Genomic DNA, 17,466 nt, shown 5'->3' on the forward strand with positions numbered 1-17,466 from the left:
GGCCGTTCCTCTGCCATCACAGCTCCCTTGGACGCTTCTCTTGCTTCTTTTTTTCAAAGTAATGGTTGTTTAAATTTTTTATCTATCTATTTATTTATCTTTGGTTGTGCTGGGTCTTTGTCGCTGCATATGGGCTTTCTCTGGTTGCTCGGGTGAGGGCAGCCCTTCCTTGCGGCGTGCAGGCTTCTTGCTATGGCGGCTTCTCTTGTTGTGCAGTGTGGGCTCTGGGACAGACAGCCTTCAGCAGTCATGGCTCACGGACTTAGTTGCTCCTTGGCATGTGGAATCTTCCCAGACCAAGGATCAAACCCATGTCCCCGTGTTGGCAGGTGAATTCCTATGCACTGTAAGACCAGGGAAGTCCATTCTTTCATTTCTTTTCTTTAAATTTATTTTTTAGTTTATTTTATTGGAGTGTAATTGCTTTGTAGAGTTGTGCTAGTTTCTGCTGTACAACAAAGTGAATCAGCTGTATGTGTGACTACACACAGCTGGATAATCCAGCACTCTCTCCCTCTTTTAAGGCTAGTTGACTAGCGACCTTATTTCCATCTGCAACCTTGGACTCCCTTTGCCACGTGACCTCACGTGTTTACAGTTTCCAGGGACTAGGACGTGGACCTCTTTGGGGGCCATTGTTCCATCTGCTACCGAAGCTTCCAGGGTCTCACAGTGAGAAGCTGCCTCCCACATGACGTGAGACACAGAGGCTTTTTTATGGAGCTGAAGAGAGAGAAGATGTTTCTCATTTATTTATTTTTCCACTATTGATATTGGTTGCCACACAAAAGCTACAAGGCCTCTCCTCTCGTGAAATCCATGCCAAGTTCTAAGCTCCACACTGGATATCACATGCTGCTACCTCAGCACAGAAACCAGAGACAACGCTTCTTGCTAATGTTTACAGAGGATCTTGCAGTTGACGAGGCATCGTCACCAATACTCGGCCATCACAGTTGCCCCCGGTGGCAGGTCATCCTCCCGCTGGACAGGTGAAGGGGTGGAGGCCAGATGAGGGGAGGCCATGGGTCTGCAGTGCCTAGAGCAGGGCTGACTCAAAGAAGGGGTTTGGTTCTCTGTGGATGAGTCACCCTAGGTCCTCCGGGACCAGCCCTCATGATCCTTCCACCTCGAAGAGCTGCCCAAACAAAGAGAACAAGAAGCAGAAGCAGGTGTGGATGGTGCCACCCCCAGGGGGGGTGAAGAGGGTCACTGCAGTGGGGGTCTCTGCAGCACCTGGCGCTGGGTCCTCAGACTCGCTGTGAAGGGCCCTGGGCTCCACTGCCAAGAAAAGACTCGAGTGTGTGTGAGGGTGTGTATGTGTGTGTGTGTGTGTGAGAGTGTATGAGAGAGTGTGTGTGTACATCTGACCATGTGTATTGTGAGTGTGTGTATGTGTGAGATAATGTGTGTGAGTGTGTGAGTGTGTATATGTGTGTGTGAGAGAGTGTGTGAGTCTGTGTATGTTTACGTGTATGAGTGTGTGTGTGAGAGTGTGTACATATGGGTGTGTGTGTGTGAGTGTCTGAATGTGTGTATGTATGAGTGTGTTGTGTGTGTGTATGTATGAGAGTGTGTGTGAATGTGTGTATGTGTGAGAGAGTGTGTGAATGTGTGTATGTGTGAGAGTGTATGTGTGAGAGTGTGTGTATATGTGAGAGAGAGAGCGTGTGTGTGTGTGTGTTGGGAGGAGGGTGTTTTTAGGATCACCCCAGGTGGTGTTGATAAGGGGATCTGAGAGCCCCCTCTGAGGCTCAGTGACCTTGGGTGCCCCCTCTGGAACACGCAGCCAAGAGGTGGGGCAACAGGAGATGGCAAGAGGGGCCTGTCAAGTGCCGGTTCCCCATTTCCTTGTAAAATAAAGGGGGTGGCCTGGAATCGGGGCCTGGGTTTTCTCTAGGGACCTTGATTGATGATTAGATGAGCATTTCCTGTCTCCCAGGACAGACAGTCCTGCTCAAGTAGGAGATGGGAGGAAAAGCTGAACCAGGAGTTCAGGCAGACTTTCCTGGTGGGTGTTGAGCAGTGAGGGACTGGGAATCAGAACCTGGCCTGGGGTGACCAGGCTCCAGAGAGTGGGACCCCCAGGGTGGGCCTGGGGAAGGGGCCGAGAGAAAGGTCTGGCCGGGCCTGCAATTGCTCCAGGAGGTGACCACCTTTCTCTGTAAAGAGCCAAAGCAAGTCTTTTAGGCTTTGCAAACCATTCTCTTTCTGTCTCGAGGACTCAAGTCATCCATAGTGGGGAGAAAAACGCTGTGTTCTAAGTAAAAGTTCATTTGCCAAACAGCAGGTGAGCAGTATTTGGCCCAAAGGCTGCAGTCTGCCCATCCTAGTTCTACATAAACCTACATTCTGTTTGTCAACTGCGGCAGCTTTTTACTGATTCACAAGGAACTGTTGAGCACGCCATTCATCCCCACCCCTTACTCCAAATGCTCAGAAAGGTCCAGAATGGAATTCACAAAAGCCCCGGGTTTCCTCCAGTATCCATGACAACATCCATCCTCTGCTGAGTTTCTGCATTGCTCTGGTCCAGAGAGTCCAGTATCTTTAATCCCATGGGCTGGACAAAGCAGTGGGGGGAGTACAATTGACAGTGTCAGGAAGCTGGAAGTCTTGGAAGTCAGATCTAGGTTCAAGCCATGGTTCCACCACTTTCGCAGTGTGGGTTCTTGGGACACTGCCCATCTTCACTAGAAATCATCTGGAAACCAGGGACAGTAATATCTATTTCATGGTGGGGGGGTTGCAATTTGCATAGCAGAATATAATCGATACAAAGCACGTCTATTCACACATAGTGAAAATTCAGCAGATGGTTTTGTTGTCAGTTGGCTACGAGAGATTTCAACTCAGCTGTGCTGGTTCCAAAATCTTTGTTCTGTCCTCAGATTCACAAGTTTCCCTTCTCAACAAGGGCTCTTGGTGAAATCATGCCCTCTGATCCTTGTTTCTGTTCTAACTGACTCTTTTCCCTTCTGAAGTGCATCTGGAACACAGCTGTAAGGCTACAAGCAGAGCATTGTCCTGTGGAGATGAGGCAGGGTTTCTGTGTGCCGTCTTGGGGGGTTAATCTGGATGGTCCCCTGGGAGGGCGGTGACTCACGGGGACCAATGGGAGTATCTGCCTCCCGTGACTCCGTCAGGCAGGGCCGTCTTGACCTACACAGTACCTGCTGCAGGGGCGGGAGGCTTTGTTTGCAACTCCCATGGGGTCAGTTACGTTCACCCTCTTGCCTCAAGGCCAGCCAAATGGCTTTTCCTCAGAATTACCTGTGGGCAGCCTTCATGCCAAATTGGCCCGTTAAGGAGAATCCCAGGGAAACTGTCTGGATTTTCCATTTTCGTTCTGGACAACATTAGCTCACTCATTCACTGCAAGTTCTTATTATAGAGCTAGTTCTCTATGGATTTTTTCCTAAAGTAACAAGTTGCGTCTTGTTTCCTTCCCCCCTTCCTCCTTTCCTTTCTTCCTTCCTCTTTCTTCCTCCCTCCTTCTTCCTTCCTTCCATCTCTCTATCCTTCCGTCCATCCCTCTATCCCTCCGTCCATCCTTCCATTAATCCTTCCATCCATCCATCTTTCCATCTATCCCATCCAAACTTTCAAAATGCAATTATGTGTCAAACACATAATGTGAAATACTCAGGGAACCAAAAGTCATAGCCTTATTTTCAAAGAGCTCACAGTCTAGCTGAGGCGAGGTTAAGTGAAAAGACAGCTAAAATATCATGTGAAAAGCCTTTTGCATCACGGTCAGGGCAGTCAGAGAAGGCTTACCGGGCTAGCAAAGGCTGGTGAGTAGAAATTGCTGCTTGGATAAGAGCAGACAAGCAGTGGTGTGTATGTATGTATGTGTGTGTATATGTGTGTGTGCACCCCTGTGTTGAGGCTGCTAAAGTGATGGACACTCCAGAAATGGAGATTAGTGCAAAAGCAGGCAGTTAGGAAGTGCTGTGGATTTTATGGGGCCAGCGCACACACAGAGTCGAACACGACTGAAGCGACTTAGCAGCAGCAGCAGCAGCACATGGTTCGTGCGGTTGGAGAATGTGGGTGTGGGGAACGTGGCAAAAGATGGAGCTGGAATGGTCGGCGGGAACCAGCGTGGAGGTGCCTGGGGGCACAGCAAGGGGCTTGGTCTGGTGGGGTCACAATGGGGGAATTTTAAATTGGAGAGTGACAGGGCCAGGCCAGGGGTGGGCTTGAGCAAAGCAGGCTAAGGAGGGAAGGACTGTTCCCTGCCCTCAGGTAATTTTCTTCAGCACGAATGTAGCTGCCTGATTTGGGGACCCTGGGATCCGGTTGGCAGGAGGGATGGCATAACCCCAAAGCTTTGCAAAACTCACAAACTTGGGCCAAATGGCCTCATTTTACAGAGGAGGGAACTGAGGCTTCAGGGGTTTTCCAGTGAGTTCCATGAGGGGATTTAGCTGATGGATAAACACCCAATTGTTTCTGTGAAGAGGACCTACCTGCTAGAGCAGGAGGCTCACCGTGATGTTTACAAGGGTTTGTTTGGGTGGAAAGGACACTTGACGTCAGAGATGGAGAGAAACACAACACGGCTTCCTTGTGCGTGGTTGAGAGCCCTTACGTTTATGGCAGCAAATATCTCAGCTATCATTTCTCTGCCCCTTCAGCTGCACCGGGGTTTGGAGGCAGCAATTCAGGCTTGCTGCACAGGTTTTGTTTTCCTTCAGCAATGAACTTGGAGACTGCTTAAAAAAAAAAAAAACAACAAAAAAAACACCCCAGCACGGAGGTAAAAATACTAGAGATGATCAACAATGTGACTCATAGAAGTAACGAAACTCCACTCTGAGCGAGGGTGTGCATGGCGCCGGGCAGGCCGGAAAACACACGGTTCTGTTTCCAAGGTGGGCCTGGGTTTCTGATTTACTCAGAAACACTACACGCATATGCATACGCAGGAGAGTAGCTGTCAGATCCACGCGGGCTCCGTTCTAGCTGGTCCCACATGTATGGGCTTCATTTCTTCGTCAAAAGAAGGTGGCTGAATTGGTGGGTGGAGAAAAGGCTTTGGTTTGGTGAGAATGGGACTGCGATCCCACCCGTATCGCCTCGATGCCTGGTTGAACTTGACCTTGAACATAAGTTTTCTCCAGACTAAAATGGCACTGATACCTTTTCCATAAGGTGGTGACCGTGAAAGGTGGTGGCTGGTGACACACCTGGCACCGTGCTTGGCATATTCTATGACTTTACTTCCCCACTCCCCCTTGCAGTGGGTAAAGGGGCATCGTGCATGAATGTCCGGAGGCTCAGCTTTCTCATCTGTGAAATGGGGGTAACATGCAAACTCCCGTATGTGCTGAGGTGATATACATGCAGTAGGTACACAGAGAAGCGCCAGACACCAAGACAGTGCTCCCAAGAGCAGGCATGCTTTTGACTCCCACCCTCCCTGAGTAACAGCTCACTTCTTCTGGAAGTTACTTGACCAACTCTCAGGAGCCCAACCCTGAACCAAGAAAAAAGGCAAGAGGGAACCTCTTTCTGCCATCCCTTGTCTGAGCTGTCCGAATCAGTGTGGCCAAGTTCATACCCAAGCCGGGGAGCAGAGCTCTTGGACGCCAACTTAGAACCTTTATGAGACGGGCGTCTGTCCAGTTTGGGTTTCTGTTTCGCAGCTCGTATCGTGTTGGAGGAAGCACAGTAAGAAGGGCTTCGAGTGTTAGAGTCAGAGGGACAGAGGCCCTGAGAGTCTGCAGACTGACAGGGCGCACAGGCAGGAAGTGAAGGAGGGGAGGGAGGCGTCCAGGGTGCGGACAGGAGCAGGTCCCCACTCCCAGGGTCACACCTGGGGTTTCTGAGGAAATCAGAGCCTCAATACCCTAACCATGAGGGCCTCTGTCGATCCCGTGCCCTGGGCATCTCACCTCCTGGTGGCCCCAGGTCTGAGCCCCGCCATCACTGAGTGACCCAGAGGAAGAGGCCATGTGAGTGGAGTCAGATGGTGCTGAATGGTTGCGATCACCCCACAGGGAGGGCACCCTGTGTAGAGACAGCAGGAGTTGAGGCTACAAGGAACAACTCCCTCACCTGTAGACTGAGCACCTGTGGAGTCTGGATTATGGCACGTGCTTTCTGCACATCACTACCACACTCCAGTGGGATAATATAATGAATCCCTATTTTACAGAGAGGGCTTTCCAGGTGGCTCATTGCTAAAGGATCTGCCTGCCAGTGTAGGAGATATGGATTTGATTCCTGGGTCGAGAAGATTCCCCTGGAAAAGGAAATGGCAACCCACTCCAGTATTCTTGCCTGGGAAATCCCATGGACAGAGGAGCCTTGCGGGCTACATCCGTGGGATTGCCAACAGTTGGACATGACTTAGTGAATAAACAACAAAATGTTATAGAGGAGAAAATGGAGCCTCAGAGAAGTCCACAGTCATTTAGGCACAGGGAGGAGGGGGACTTTATTGGGTCTGACCCCAAAGTTTGCACCCCCCACTGTTCGCCACCGCATTCCCATGGCAACATCTTTAAAGGTTTAAACCTCTTTGGTGCTCATCTTTAAAGATGTTCTCCAACTTCATCTCATGACATCCTTCTCTTTGTCCACTAAGCTTTAACTCAATAGCTGGCTCTGTTTGGCTTTTCTCTTTTCATTCCTTGGAGAATCCAAACTTATTCCTGCCTCAGGATTTTCTCACTTGCTGTTCCCTCTGTCTGAAATTCTCTTCTGCATCCTTGCCTGGCATACTCCTCACTCATCAGATCTTACAAGTTGTCTCTCAGAGGGGCCTTCCTCACTATCATGCCCTCTGCTCCTGCTTTATCTCACTCGTATCTGACATTCTTGTCAGACACCCTCTCATCCTACCAGCCCTTTCAGCTCCTGGAGAGCAGGAACCTTGTGGACCTTCTTCACGGCTTATCCTTGACTCTTGGAGCCTGATGCACAGTGCATTCTCAGTGGGCATTTGCTAAATGAATGAGTTCTTGTCTGATTTTGGAATTTCGCAGATCCAATGCATTCTGAGGTTGTAATTGTACAGCAGGTGTCTTGTTTTTTAACCTCATTGCTCTGTTGATCTCTTCCAGTCAAGTGTCCAGAAGGAAGCTATTTTCAGGATGAGCAGTGTGTTCCCTGTCCTGCTGGATTCTACCAAGAACAGGCAGGGAGCCTGGCCTGTGTCCCCTGTCCTGAGGGCAGAACTACCGTTTATGCTGGAGCTTTCAGCCAGACTCACTGTAAGTCCTCACGGGTCCTGCCCGAAAGAGAAACCCTACAGTGCCATGCGAATACAGCAGGACACCTCAGCCTTGGCACTCCTGGAATCTGGAGACAGACAGTTCTTCATTTGGGGGGGCTGTCCCTTGTGTGAGAGGGTGTTTATTCAGCAGCAGCACTGGTCCTTACCTGTCAGATCCTGGAAGCACCTCCTTCATGCATACCAAATTGTGACAACCGAACTGTCTCCAAACAATGCCAAGTATCTCTTAAATGGGGGGGGGGGGGCAAAATTGCCCACCCTTGAGCACCACTGGGTCCATAGCATAATCAAAGGGGCACCACCTTTGAATGTCTTTGCTCTGTTAAAACCCAGGCCAGACACTTCACTAGTGTTGTCTCAGTCAATCCTCCCAATTCTCCTTTTAGATAAACATTATGAGCTCAACTTTTACGTGTAAGAAAGCCAAGACTCATCTGATGAGACTTAGCTAAAGTCGCTCAGATAGTGTGAAAGTTGCCCCAAAAGTGACATAACTGGCCTTTGATCTTGGTATAGTCTGATTCTGAAACTTCCGATTTTTGTAAGTCAGTGTTATCAGATTTAGACGTGGAAGATGTTTTCCACTTACGGTCACCACCACCGTGTAGCTCATATTCCCTTTCTGGGCCCATGGATCTGTCGGGTCTGTGTTTACGGCGGCCTTCCCGTATGTCATGTGATTTCACTCGGTCTATTACTTAACAGTCACCTGGGGAAGGTTGGGTTTTCCCTCGCCCGGACCCATAACTTGCCTCATGCATCTTTTCATGATACTCTGAAATGGTGTCAACATGAGGCAACTGTGGCTACTACTATTTGAAATCTGAGTCGTGTTTGGAGTTGTAAAATAATTAATCAAAAGAGATCAAGTCCCCTTCTGTGATAGAGGAGGTCTTCTTTGGTCAGGAGAGCAGTAGAAATAGGGCGGTATTTCCAAGGAAGTAAGAGGTCAGAGGATTTCCCGAGGCCAGAAGTCCAGCATCCCTTCTAGAGAAGAGATTCTTCTCTGGGAACACAGCGTCCTTGATGTTCACACGTGGGTTCCAGTCTGGGATGATGTGAGGTGCCGTCACACGGCCCGAGGGATCCTTTCTGGGAAGGGGTTCCCTGCCATGCACTGGTCCTTGTTTGTGGACGGCATGCTGCATACACATACGGTGGGCAGCTGAGCAGGAGGCGGGGGCTCAGGACCCCCGCCCCAAATGCATTTGCTCCCCTTTGCTCCCCACTCTCCCTCCTACTGTTGTGACCTTGGCCGAGTCACCTCCTTTCTCTGAACGTCCACTTCCAGACATGGCGGATCAAGACCAGATACGTATTTCTATTATAAATCACAGTATCAAAGCCCAGGGTGGGCAGGGCGGGCTTGTATTACATACGTGTCAGACACTGAGCAAGACACTGGGCTATAACAGGAAGCAGACCCAGGTGAGGTCCCTGCCCGCTGGGGAGGGAGGCAGACAGCTGCGAACCAGCCGTTCTGCAGACTGATGGAAATAATCATCATGCTCTCGGCTCTGAGCAGAGATGCGGGTCCAGAGGACAGGGTGTGACACTCGGGCGTCAAGGGACTTCCCTGAGGAAATGAGAACTGGGTGGCAAAGAGTTAACTCCCTGAGAACCAGGGAGAGCTGGGCACCAGGAGAAGAACCAGGGGGCAGAGTCAGGGTCAGGGTCCAGAAAATGGTATCAGAGCTGGTGGTACCCACTGATGTGGACACACAGGTGCAGGCGGAGGGTCAGATGGGCGGGGCCAGGTCACAGAGGCCCTTGTGGCCCAAAGGCGAGCCCAGACATTGTCCTTCGGTCAGGGTGGGGACACTGACAAGTTTGAGGCTGGGGGAGTGTGTCTGGCTCAGACATGGGACTTGGATGTCTGATCAAGGACTGGGAGCCGGGCAGATAGGAAGCACAACACCAATAGTTTTTTTTTTTTTTTTTTTGGCCATGCAGAGCCAGAGATGGAACCTCTACCCCTCCTGCCATGGAAGCATGGAGTCTTAACCACTGGACCACCAGGGAAGACCCAACGACACTGATGGTTGTGTTCATCTTTGGTTCCAGGTGTCACCGACTGTCAGAAGAACGAGGTGGGCCTGCAGTGTGACCAGGACGGCCAGTACCGAGCCAGCCAGAGGGACAGGACCAGTGAGGAGGCCTTCTGTGTGGACGGCGAGGGGCGGAGGCTGCCCTGGACGGAGACAGAGGCCCCCCTGGTGGACGCCCAGTGTCTGGGTACGCACAGTCCACTCATTTAGCCACTCCTGGGAACAGGGCATGCAATCCCACTGGGCTTTCTAAAGTGGGAGAGACACGCAAGATGTGTTTGTACCAGCATTTTATTTTGAAAACTTCTAAACTACGTAGGTATTGAAAGATTAGTAGGATGAAAAAATATTCATCACTCAGATCCAAAAATTGTTATTGTTTTGCTCTTTCTCTCTTTTAATCACTGGAAAAAAATATTTCTGACATCATGAAACCTCACCCCTAAGTACTCAGCTTCATGAGAAATGAATTTAAAAGCCATTCATCTGCTGAGGTTTCCTTTCTTGTGGGCAGCTTGCCCCTAAAAGTGGTCATTGTTTCTCCCTCAGTGGGATGTTAGGGGAAGACCCAAGGGCCAATCTTTCTTCCAGAACTTACTTGCTGGGTGACCCAGGGCAAATCGCTCAGCTTCTCTGAGCCTCATCACTCCAGCAGCCTCCTGCTCACTTCCTGAGACACAGTGAGGGTCAATATCATCCTATGACAATTACAAACGCTCACTGAGCCCAGCTCTTCGATGAGATAATGGATACAAAAGCCCTAAGTGAACCGATAGGTGTCCTACAGTCCCAAGTGTAACGGGACGGGGCTCAGAACTCATTTAATCCCATGGTGCCCTTTACGGGTCTTGTAATGCTGGACAAGTCCCCTTCAAGAGTTTCCCCATCAGCAAGATGGAGATGAAATGACTTAGCAAAGAACTAATAAATGCCAAGGATTTGTGCATGTGTGTCCATGAACAAACTTTCATGTCCATGGATAAAATCTCATGGTAAATCCAGTGAAAATCTTTATTGCTTTTTTCTACAATCCCTCCTCTTGGGCAGAAATAGCAGTCAGGGGAGTTAGAGCTTTAAGGACAGTTAGAGCTTTAAGGACTCAGGCAGATCTTTGCTGTCTTTTACAAATGAGGGAGAGAATGTTCTCAGAGGGAAGGCCACTTGCCCAAGGACCGTGGTGATGACTGCTGTTCTGGGTGCTTGCATCTTAACTCCAGCCTTCTTTGCATCCCTACCACCAGCTCAGCTGTGTGGATTGGAATGCACACTTTGTAAAGCATTTCCTGGCTTGCTCTGGCCTGCATTCATCTGGAGCAGAAAAGCCCGTTCCATCAGTGGCATCAGAAACGTTTACAAGGAACACGGCTCAGCTTTGCCAACTTTGACGATGCCTCCCTGAGGTGCTGTAGGAATAGCCTCCAGATAGGTTCTCCGAATCTCTGGCTTCTTAAGCAAAGCTCCAAACTTACTCAGCAAGAATACTGGAGACACAATGAATGAATGGCTCTAATTATCTGGGCTTCTTCAGAACTTATGCTTCTTAGATGGCTCAGTGGTAAAGAATCCATTTGCCAATGCAGGAGATACCGAAGTCACAGGTTAGATTTCTGGGTGGGGAAGATCCCCTGGAAGAGGAAATGGCAACCCACTCCAGTACAATCCCATGGACAGAGGAGCCTGGTGGGCTACAGTCCATGGGGTCACAAAGAGCTGAACACGACTGAGCGCCTGAGCATGTGTGATCAGAACAGTCTCCTAAAGGGCACCTAGAGGAAGGGGATTTTCCCACCACTTGAACTCCTGTGGCCAGTTCCACAAGCCGTGGAGGAATCGTGACCAAATAGGGCGATGTGCCTTGATGCTGACCTTTAATGCTTTTCCCAAGACATCTGTAAATATGTTACATATGTAAATTTGTAAATGACTATAAGGCATGTGGGATATTACAATAAGAGCATGTATACATTTGCATCCTAACTCAATATTTCAAGGACTCCTTGGTAACTCAGTTCATAGATTGCTTCTATCCTCTTTGTCAATGAGTTTTTTCTTAGAGCTCTGCAATGTTGAGATCTCCATCACTCAATCGGTGAAAACCAGTCGATTCTCTAATTGAAGTGATAAACTTATCGCATTTATGGCTCCTGAGACTAATTTAATTGGAAACTGAAAAACTTCTCAAATTTTATTTAGTCTCCCAGAAGGCTGTGAGCTTCTTGTCTATACCAACCAAGCCTTAGGGACACTGGGCTGAGTGTAAGATGGTATTTGCTGGACTGGAGCTTCTGGTCCCTATAAACAAAATATCAAGGAGTACAAAAAATAAAGAAGAAAGGAGGAGATGGGAAGGGCTGATTATGGACTGAGCACATGAACTTGGCCACTTCTAGATCGATGAGGGCCACTTTGTAAAATGAGAGTTTTTCGTATCAAAGTTTCCAAAGGCTTAACACCTGTCATTTCTATTATATTAATACTCCCCTCTCCCATCTCCACTCCAAACACACTTCTTTCCCCCCCACACTTATTATGAAAACTGAGAACAGATTACTTAGGATGGCCTTGAATGTACTGACATGATGAAAATCAACTCAGACACGGTCTCATTTTTAAAGCAATGGGTGTGTGTGAGAATGAGGGCTTACATGTGTTATGCTTAGTTGCTCAGTTGTGTCTGACTCATACATATTTATCACCACATCTTCAAAAAAAATCAGTACTCATGTACTTCAGGGCTTATTTTTTGATAGTTACCTGCAAAATATTGGTGCTTTTGAGCATTTTGGCTTGTAAGATGAGTTTCATTCCTTGAGAGCTCGTTACCTGCCATGGATTTTTTGCTTGGTAAAGGGTGAGTTCCAAGTTTTATAGCCTTGAGAAATTTTCTTTCTTTCTCCTCTCTTGTCTAGTTCCATGAGCTCGTGACTGTGTCATTGTGACAGACAGGAGCTCAGGTGTGTTGATGGGACCTAGAAAAACAGATGCTAACGTATCATTTAGACAAATGCTATCATAAAAATGTCTGCGCCACATGCTGCATATTCAGACTTACACGAACCCATGTGCACATGCTTTGTCTTTTAAAAATAATTTACTTCTTTCCAGAAAGAGGTCAAGTTGTTTAAAAATAAACATGAGATATCATTATAAATAAGATATTTCATTTGTATCATTATAAATAAAATAATTATGAGATATCATTAGCTTTCAAAGATAAGGACAAGGAAATATAAATTTATGTAGAAAATCAGTATCAATGTGAAAAAGGGAGTTGTGAGGATTAACATATAATAGATATTCTTACTTCCAGACACTGAGATGAAAAAGAGGAGACATGGTGAGTGATAGCGCTCAGTGTTAGCTATGAGGTAGCTTCTGGAACTACCCTTCAAAGGGAATTTGTCTTTTTGCAGCACCCATGTGAGCAAATGCAATGGGTGGGAAGTGATTTCTTGACCTAAATTTCCTTTTGGCTTCTCTGCAGAGACCCCAGACTCTTCAGAGTCAAGTTTCATGGATATGCTTACATTTCAGTGATGCGGAAATTTGAGAAGCTTCCAGAATCTAAGGTGATCTTCAATGCTGATGTGGCTGTGATGGTCAGGTCTGAAGTTCCCAGTTCTGAGTCCTCACTGATGCAGTGCTTGGCAGGTGAGGGGCAATGGGGGGCCGGGCACGTGGGTGGTGCCATAGGAATACATGGTGCTGATCTTGCAAGACATGTTACATATAACCTTCGAGATCATAATCAAATATACTTCTTCAGAAATACTCTGTAAATCAACTGATTTCCAAAATGTACATCTAACTCATAATTTTAGTTCTGAGTTTATAGTGCATCTGCTGCCTGCCAAGAATGAGGCTCTGCCAGATGTTAAGGGAGAAGCACTGAGGGACATTTGTTCTTTGTGGAGCATTTAGTCCAGCTCAGGAGATGCAGCTGTCTATTTCAAGGGTGAGGCCAGAGATGAATAATAACAAATACCACATATTGAGCATTCATCTTTACAAGAATTTTCTCATAATCCTCCAGTCCTCCATGAGTAGTCATTGTTACTGTGTGTGTGTGTGTGTGTGTGTGTGTTTGAGGGGCAGGGAGTAGGCATTTGTGTCTGTCTGTCCTCTGTATCGCCTGAGAGACAGGTGGGTGACTGTCCCCTGGTTCTTGCAGACTGTGCACTGGACGAGGCCTGCGGCTTCCTCACGGTGTCCACAGCAGGATCAGAAGTGTCCTGTGATTTCTATGCTTGGGCAAGTGACAACATCGCCTGCACGACTTCCGGTCGGGTGAGTTGTGGCAGCCACATGGAGGCTCTGTCTTGGGTCTGTCCTACGTCAGAAATGCCTTCATTGAATCGACACCACTCTGAGCAGACGATGGAATGAGATTAGCAATAAGTGGTCCCATGTTACCTCCATTTCTTCAAAATGATGGGATTTTGGGAAACTGAAACTGCAGGGGACCGGTGATGGCTCAGGATGAAGCTGACATAGGGACTATTTATCTGAGCAGCATCACTTCCTGATAGATTCATCAGAAGAGGGTCATAGTAATGAGCCCCTTCCCCCTGTCCCCCACCAGCTTATCTCACTGGGCAACTTGGGTCACTGGACACACCAGGACATTGTCCAAAGCCCCAAATACCATCTGAGTCCCAGACTCAAGCATTCTTTCTCACTGTAGAAGTAAAACATGATTATAACTTTAAAAAGGAAAAGAAAAGTTAAATATTAGAACCACATGAAATTGTTCTTTCTATAAGTCAAAGCTGGTAGGGTTTCAACCATTTCAGCAGATGGGATCAGGGCTCCTGTAATCTGGGACCTAAAACTCAGATCCTTTCCACCTGCAGGAATGTTTCCTGCTTAAAGGCCTTTCTTCCCTCTCCATATCACCATCTGTTCAATGAGTTTAATTTTTATCTAAAAAGCAAGGAGAGTGATTGCTTTCCAATAGCCTTTGTTTGAGCTTCTGCCCTCCCCAAATTCCCAAAATCGAACTGGGAAACTCAAAGTTGGGTAACTTTGGAGGAGGCAAAGTACTAGAAACAAGACACAGTGAATACAGATTTATCCTACCAAACCCACACAGCAAGAGCGCTGGGACCAGAGATCAGAGACAAACGAGAACGCCACGGTTTACAGAAGTCGAACCTCCTTATTTTCAAGCCAAAGAGTCTTCGCCTGATCCTCACCACATATGCCAAACAAGGTCTTCCACAGGCTGGCCCCTGCCTCTCTCTCTCCCTCCCACCCACCACCTGCCTCCCATCCCTGTAACAGACAGTCCCTGAGAACCACTGGACCTAGTTAATCAAAACACCTGTGGGATCCCAGGTCTCCATCTCTGCCACATCCTCTGCTTAAAATCCCCCTTCTCTTGTTTCCACCCGACAAACTCTTATTTATACATCAGAACCCGCCTGGATTCACTTTTTCTGGGAAAATTTTCTAGCTTCTGTTTTGCAATAGAATTAACCGCTCCTGATTGCCCTCCCCCCAGAACACCTAAACTGGCAGTGTCGCCCAGGGGCTGTGTTTAGGAAATGAAATCCAACCGGGATTCTTATCCTTCCACTCCATAATTAGCTGTGTGGATTTTGCAATCTATGCATCCTCTTTAAGCCTGTGTTTCCTTATTTTAAAATGCACATATCAATAACACCTACCCAACAGAGCTGTTTTAGAAGTTACAAGAGATAATCCTCCGCCCCCCCACCCCCCAGCCGCTCCACACACACACAAATAATTAAGCACTCCTTTTTCAGGGGTAATTATCTCCTCTTTTATGACATGTATCTTTGCAGCTAACACTCTGGCTGGAATTTGCTGCTTACCTGTCTGTGCGATCCAGTAGAAAGGGAGAAATTAAGGAGGAGGGTTCCTCTCTTATTTATCTCTGTAGCCCCCGAGCCTAACTTTGGGTAGAGTTTGGTCAACGTTTGCTGAACTTATTATTATGTTAAACATCACAGGACTTTAATGGAGCTTCTTTCCATCTTCAGAGTGAAGACGCGCTGGGGACCTCTCAGGCCACCAGCTTTGGAAGTCTTCAGTGTCAGGTGAAAGTGAGGAGCAGGGAAGGAGACCCTCTAGCTGTGTATTTGAAAAAGGGTAGGTTGATGAGCTGCATGGCTGGCAAGGGGGGTGGGGGGTCGGGGTGGCGGGGTGGCCCATTGGCTTCACGTGTTTAGCATTTGGAGCTTCTTTTCCACAGGGTGAGTTTAGAGGGGAGCCACACTGCCCCCGGCCCCAAGGGACTGGGGAGGCCCTCCTGCAGGGGAGGGGCTGAGTTGCAGAGCAGACACAAAAGCTGCAGGCAAAGTCAGCTGAGTCCACCCCTGTGCCCCGTGCAGACCCATGAGTCTGCCTGTGATACGGGGGCATTCCCAGTAGGGCCATGGGCCCTGAGCTCCCTGCAGCTGCCTGTACCAACCCTCCCTCTCAGGGAACTCCACCCCATCCCCTTTCCTCTCTACTCTCCCTGGAAGCTCACAAGCAGTCCAGACCTCCACGCACTTGTCTTTCTCCGCCCAGCACTCAGGACCGCCTCCCTATGTAGTGCGCATGCGCAGTACCACTGAGCCATCCCAGGTAGCGCTAGTTGTAAAGAACCTGTCTGCCAAGGCGACAGACATAAGAGACCCGGGTTGGATCCCTTGGATGGGAAGATCCCCTGGCGTAGGAAATGTCAACCCACTCCAGTATTCTTGCTCAGTAACTCAAGGTAAGGCCAAGATCTGCCTTTCAAATAGCTTCTCAGGGGCGCCAAAGCTGCTGGTTCATGGGCCGCGTTTTGAGTAGCAAGGGCATCTCATAATTTATAGTTTATGGCTCACTTCCCCAAACATCCTTTCATTCCTCCCCTCACAGAGATTCTCGAAGAAAGGTGAAAACGGTATCATAATCCTTGTTTTACAGATGAGGAAACTGGGGCTCAAAGTGATTAAGAAAGTGGCCCAAGGTCGTACATATTGCTAGAAATCGGAGATCTGGGTTTGAACCTGTGTGTCTGAATCCCCCATGCGGCCTCACAGAGGGGGGCGGCCTCACACAGGGCGACCCTTCTTGGTCACTGTAGCACGTGTGGGAGGAGCGGTGGGCCTCTCCCAAGAATCCTATGGCATGCATATTTCTACCCTGTCCACCGGGCCACGACTCGGCTCTGCCCGCGAGCTGTGATACCTTTGCTAGTCAGGGCTCCCTGGCCTCGCTTCCCGCGGTTAAGGGTGAGGGCCTGGAGCCCACCTGATGGGCTGACCCCGGCCCTACTGCCGCCAGCTCTGTGATCTTGGGCAGGTTCCTTGGCATCACCGGCTGCTGTGCCTGCATTAGTCAAACAGGAGTTGCAGGTGGACTGAGGTTGTTGGGAGGTGGGAAAGAGGGTGTTTTAGAATGATGCGATGCTTTTTAAACAGTGTGAGGCATGTGGTGAAGAGCAAGCGCAAGTGGAGGTTTCTACGATCCTTTTCACTCTTGCCAGTGGTTTCCCAAAGATCCGAGGCTATGGCTGTGGACAGGAAGACAGGGCAGGGAGCCTGAGCGAGGGCTAGGGGGTTGGAATGAAGGTGGCAAGCGTGTCACTCCCCTGGGTCCTTGGTTCTGGGCAGGCAGCCTGGCCACCAGCAGCCACAGACTTGCTCTGTGAGCAGCTGGCATTTGCAGAGGATTGGTCGGCCCGGGCCCAGTGCCTCAGCTGACCTCGATAGCAGACTCAGTCTACGGCAGGGACAAGCGACTGTGTCCTTTCGCCTCTGGTCCTTCTTTAGCCTAATACCTCCATCCTGTCTTAAATGGGAGCTCCCCTGGGAGAATGGAATCCAGCAGGGCTCTGTCTTCTCTGATCTCTGGCCAGGGTTTTAGAATTTCTGCCCCAGTGTTTATTCCAATTATTTTTACTACCTGTTTTGAAAAATGACAGAGCACAGAGATCATTTTCTGAAAAAGAAAACCCAAATAAAACAAGTAACCCCTCTCAAAAATGTTCTTGAAAACTCTACTTTGGCCTTTTATCATTTTTTTTTTAAATACATTTGTATTTCTTTTTAAGTGTTTGTTATTTTTTTCTCCTCATCTCCTGAAAGTTTATACTTTAGAAGAAAATTGCAAGGGAAATTGTGAAGCTTCTTTGCTGCCAAACTAAATCAAGGACAGAACTGTTTTCTGCCC

General features: G+C 48.5%; 1 protein-coding gene and 1 long non-coding RNA gene across 2 annotated transcripts in view; one reads left to right on the top strand and one right to left on the bottom strand.

Annotated features, from left to right (window-relative positions):
• Positions 1 to 17,466, top strand: part of TG (thyroglobulin) — a 237,052-nt gene that overhangs the window by 40,918 nt on the left and 178,668 nt on the right. The window contains exons 21-25 of the mRNA XM_006079344.4: positions 7,077 to 7,226; positions 9,314 to 9,484; positions 12,832 to 12,948; positions 13,469 to 13,584; positions 15,303 to 15,411. Of these exons, the coding sequence (XP_006079406.4) occupies positions 7,077 to 7,226; positions 9,314 to 9,484; positions 12,832 to 12,948; positions 13,469 to 13,584; positions 15,303 to 15,411 (663 nt within the window). The remainder of the gene's footprint in view (positions 1 to 7,076; positions 7,227 to 9,313; positions 9,485 to 12,831; positions 12,949 to 13,468; positions 13,585 to 15,302; positions 15,412 to 17,466) is intronic.
• On the bottom strand, positions 12,405 to 15,267 carry LOC123329515. Its single transcript, XR_006545091.2, has 2 exons — positions 15,135 to 15,267; positions 12,405 to 13,663 (listed from the first exon to the last, which is right to left on the bottom strand). It is a non-coding gene; the product is annotated as an uncharacterized LOC123329515 (long non-coding RNA).

This window comes from Bubalus bubalis, chromosome 15 (genome assembly GCF_019923935.1).
Source record: "Bubalus bubalis isolate 160015118507 breed Murrah chromosome 15, NDDB_SH_1, whole genome shotgun sequence".
Lineage (NCBI taxonomy): Eukaryota > Metazoa > Chordata > Mammalia > Artiodactyla > Bovidae > Bubalus > Bubalus bubalis.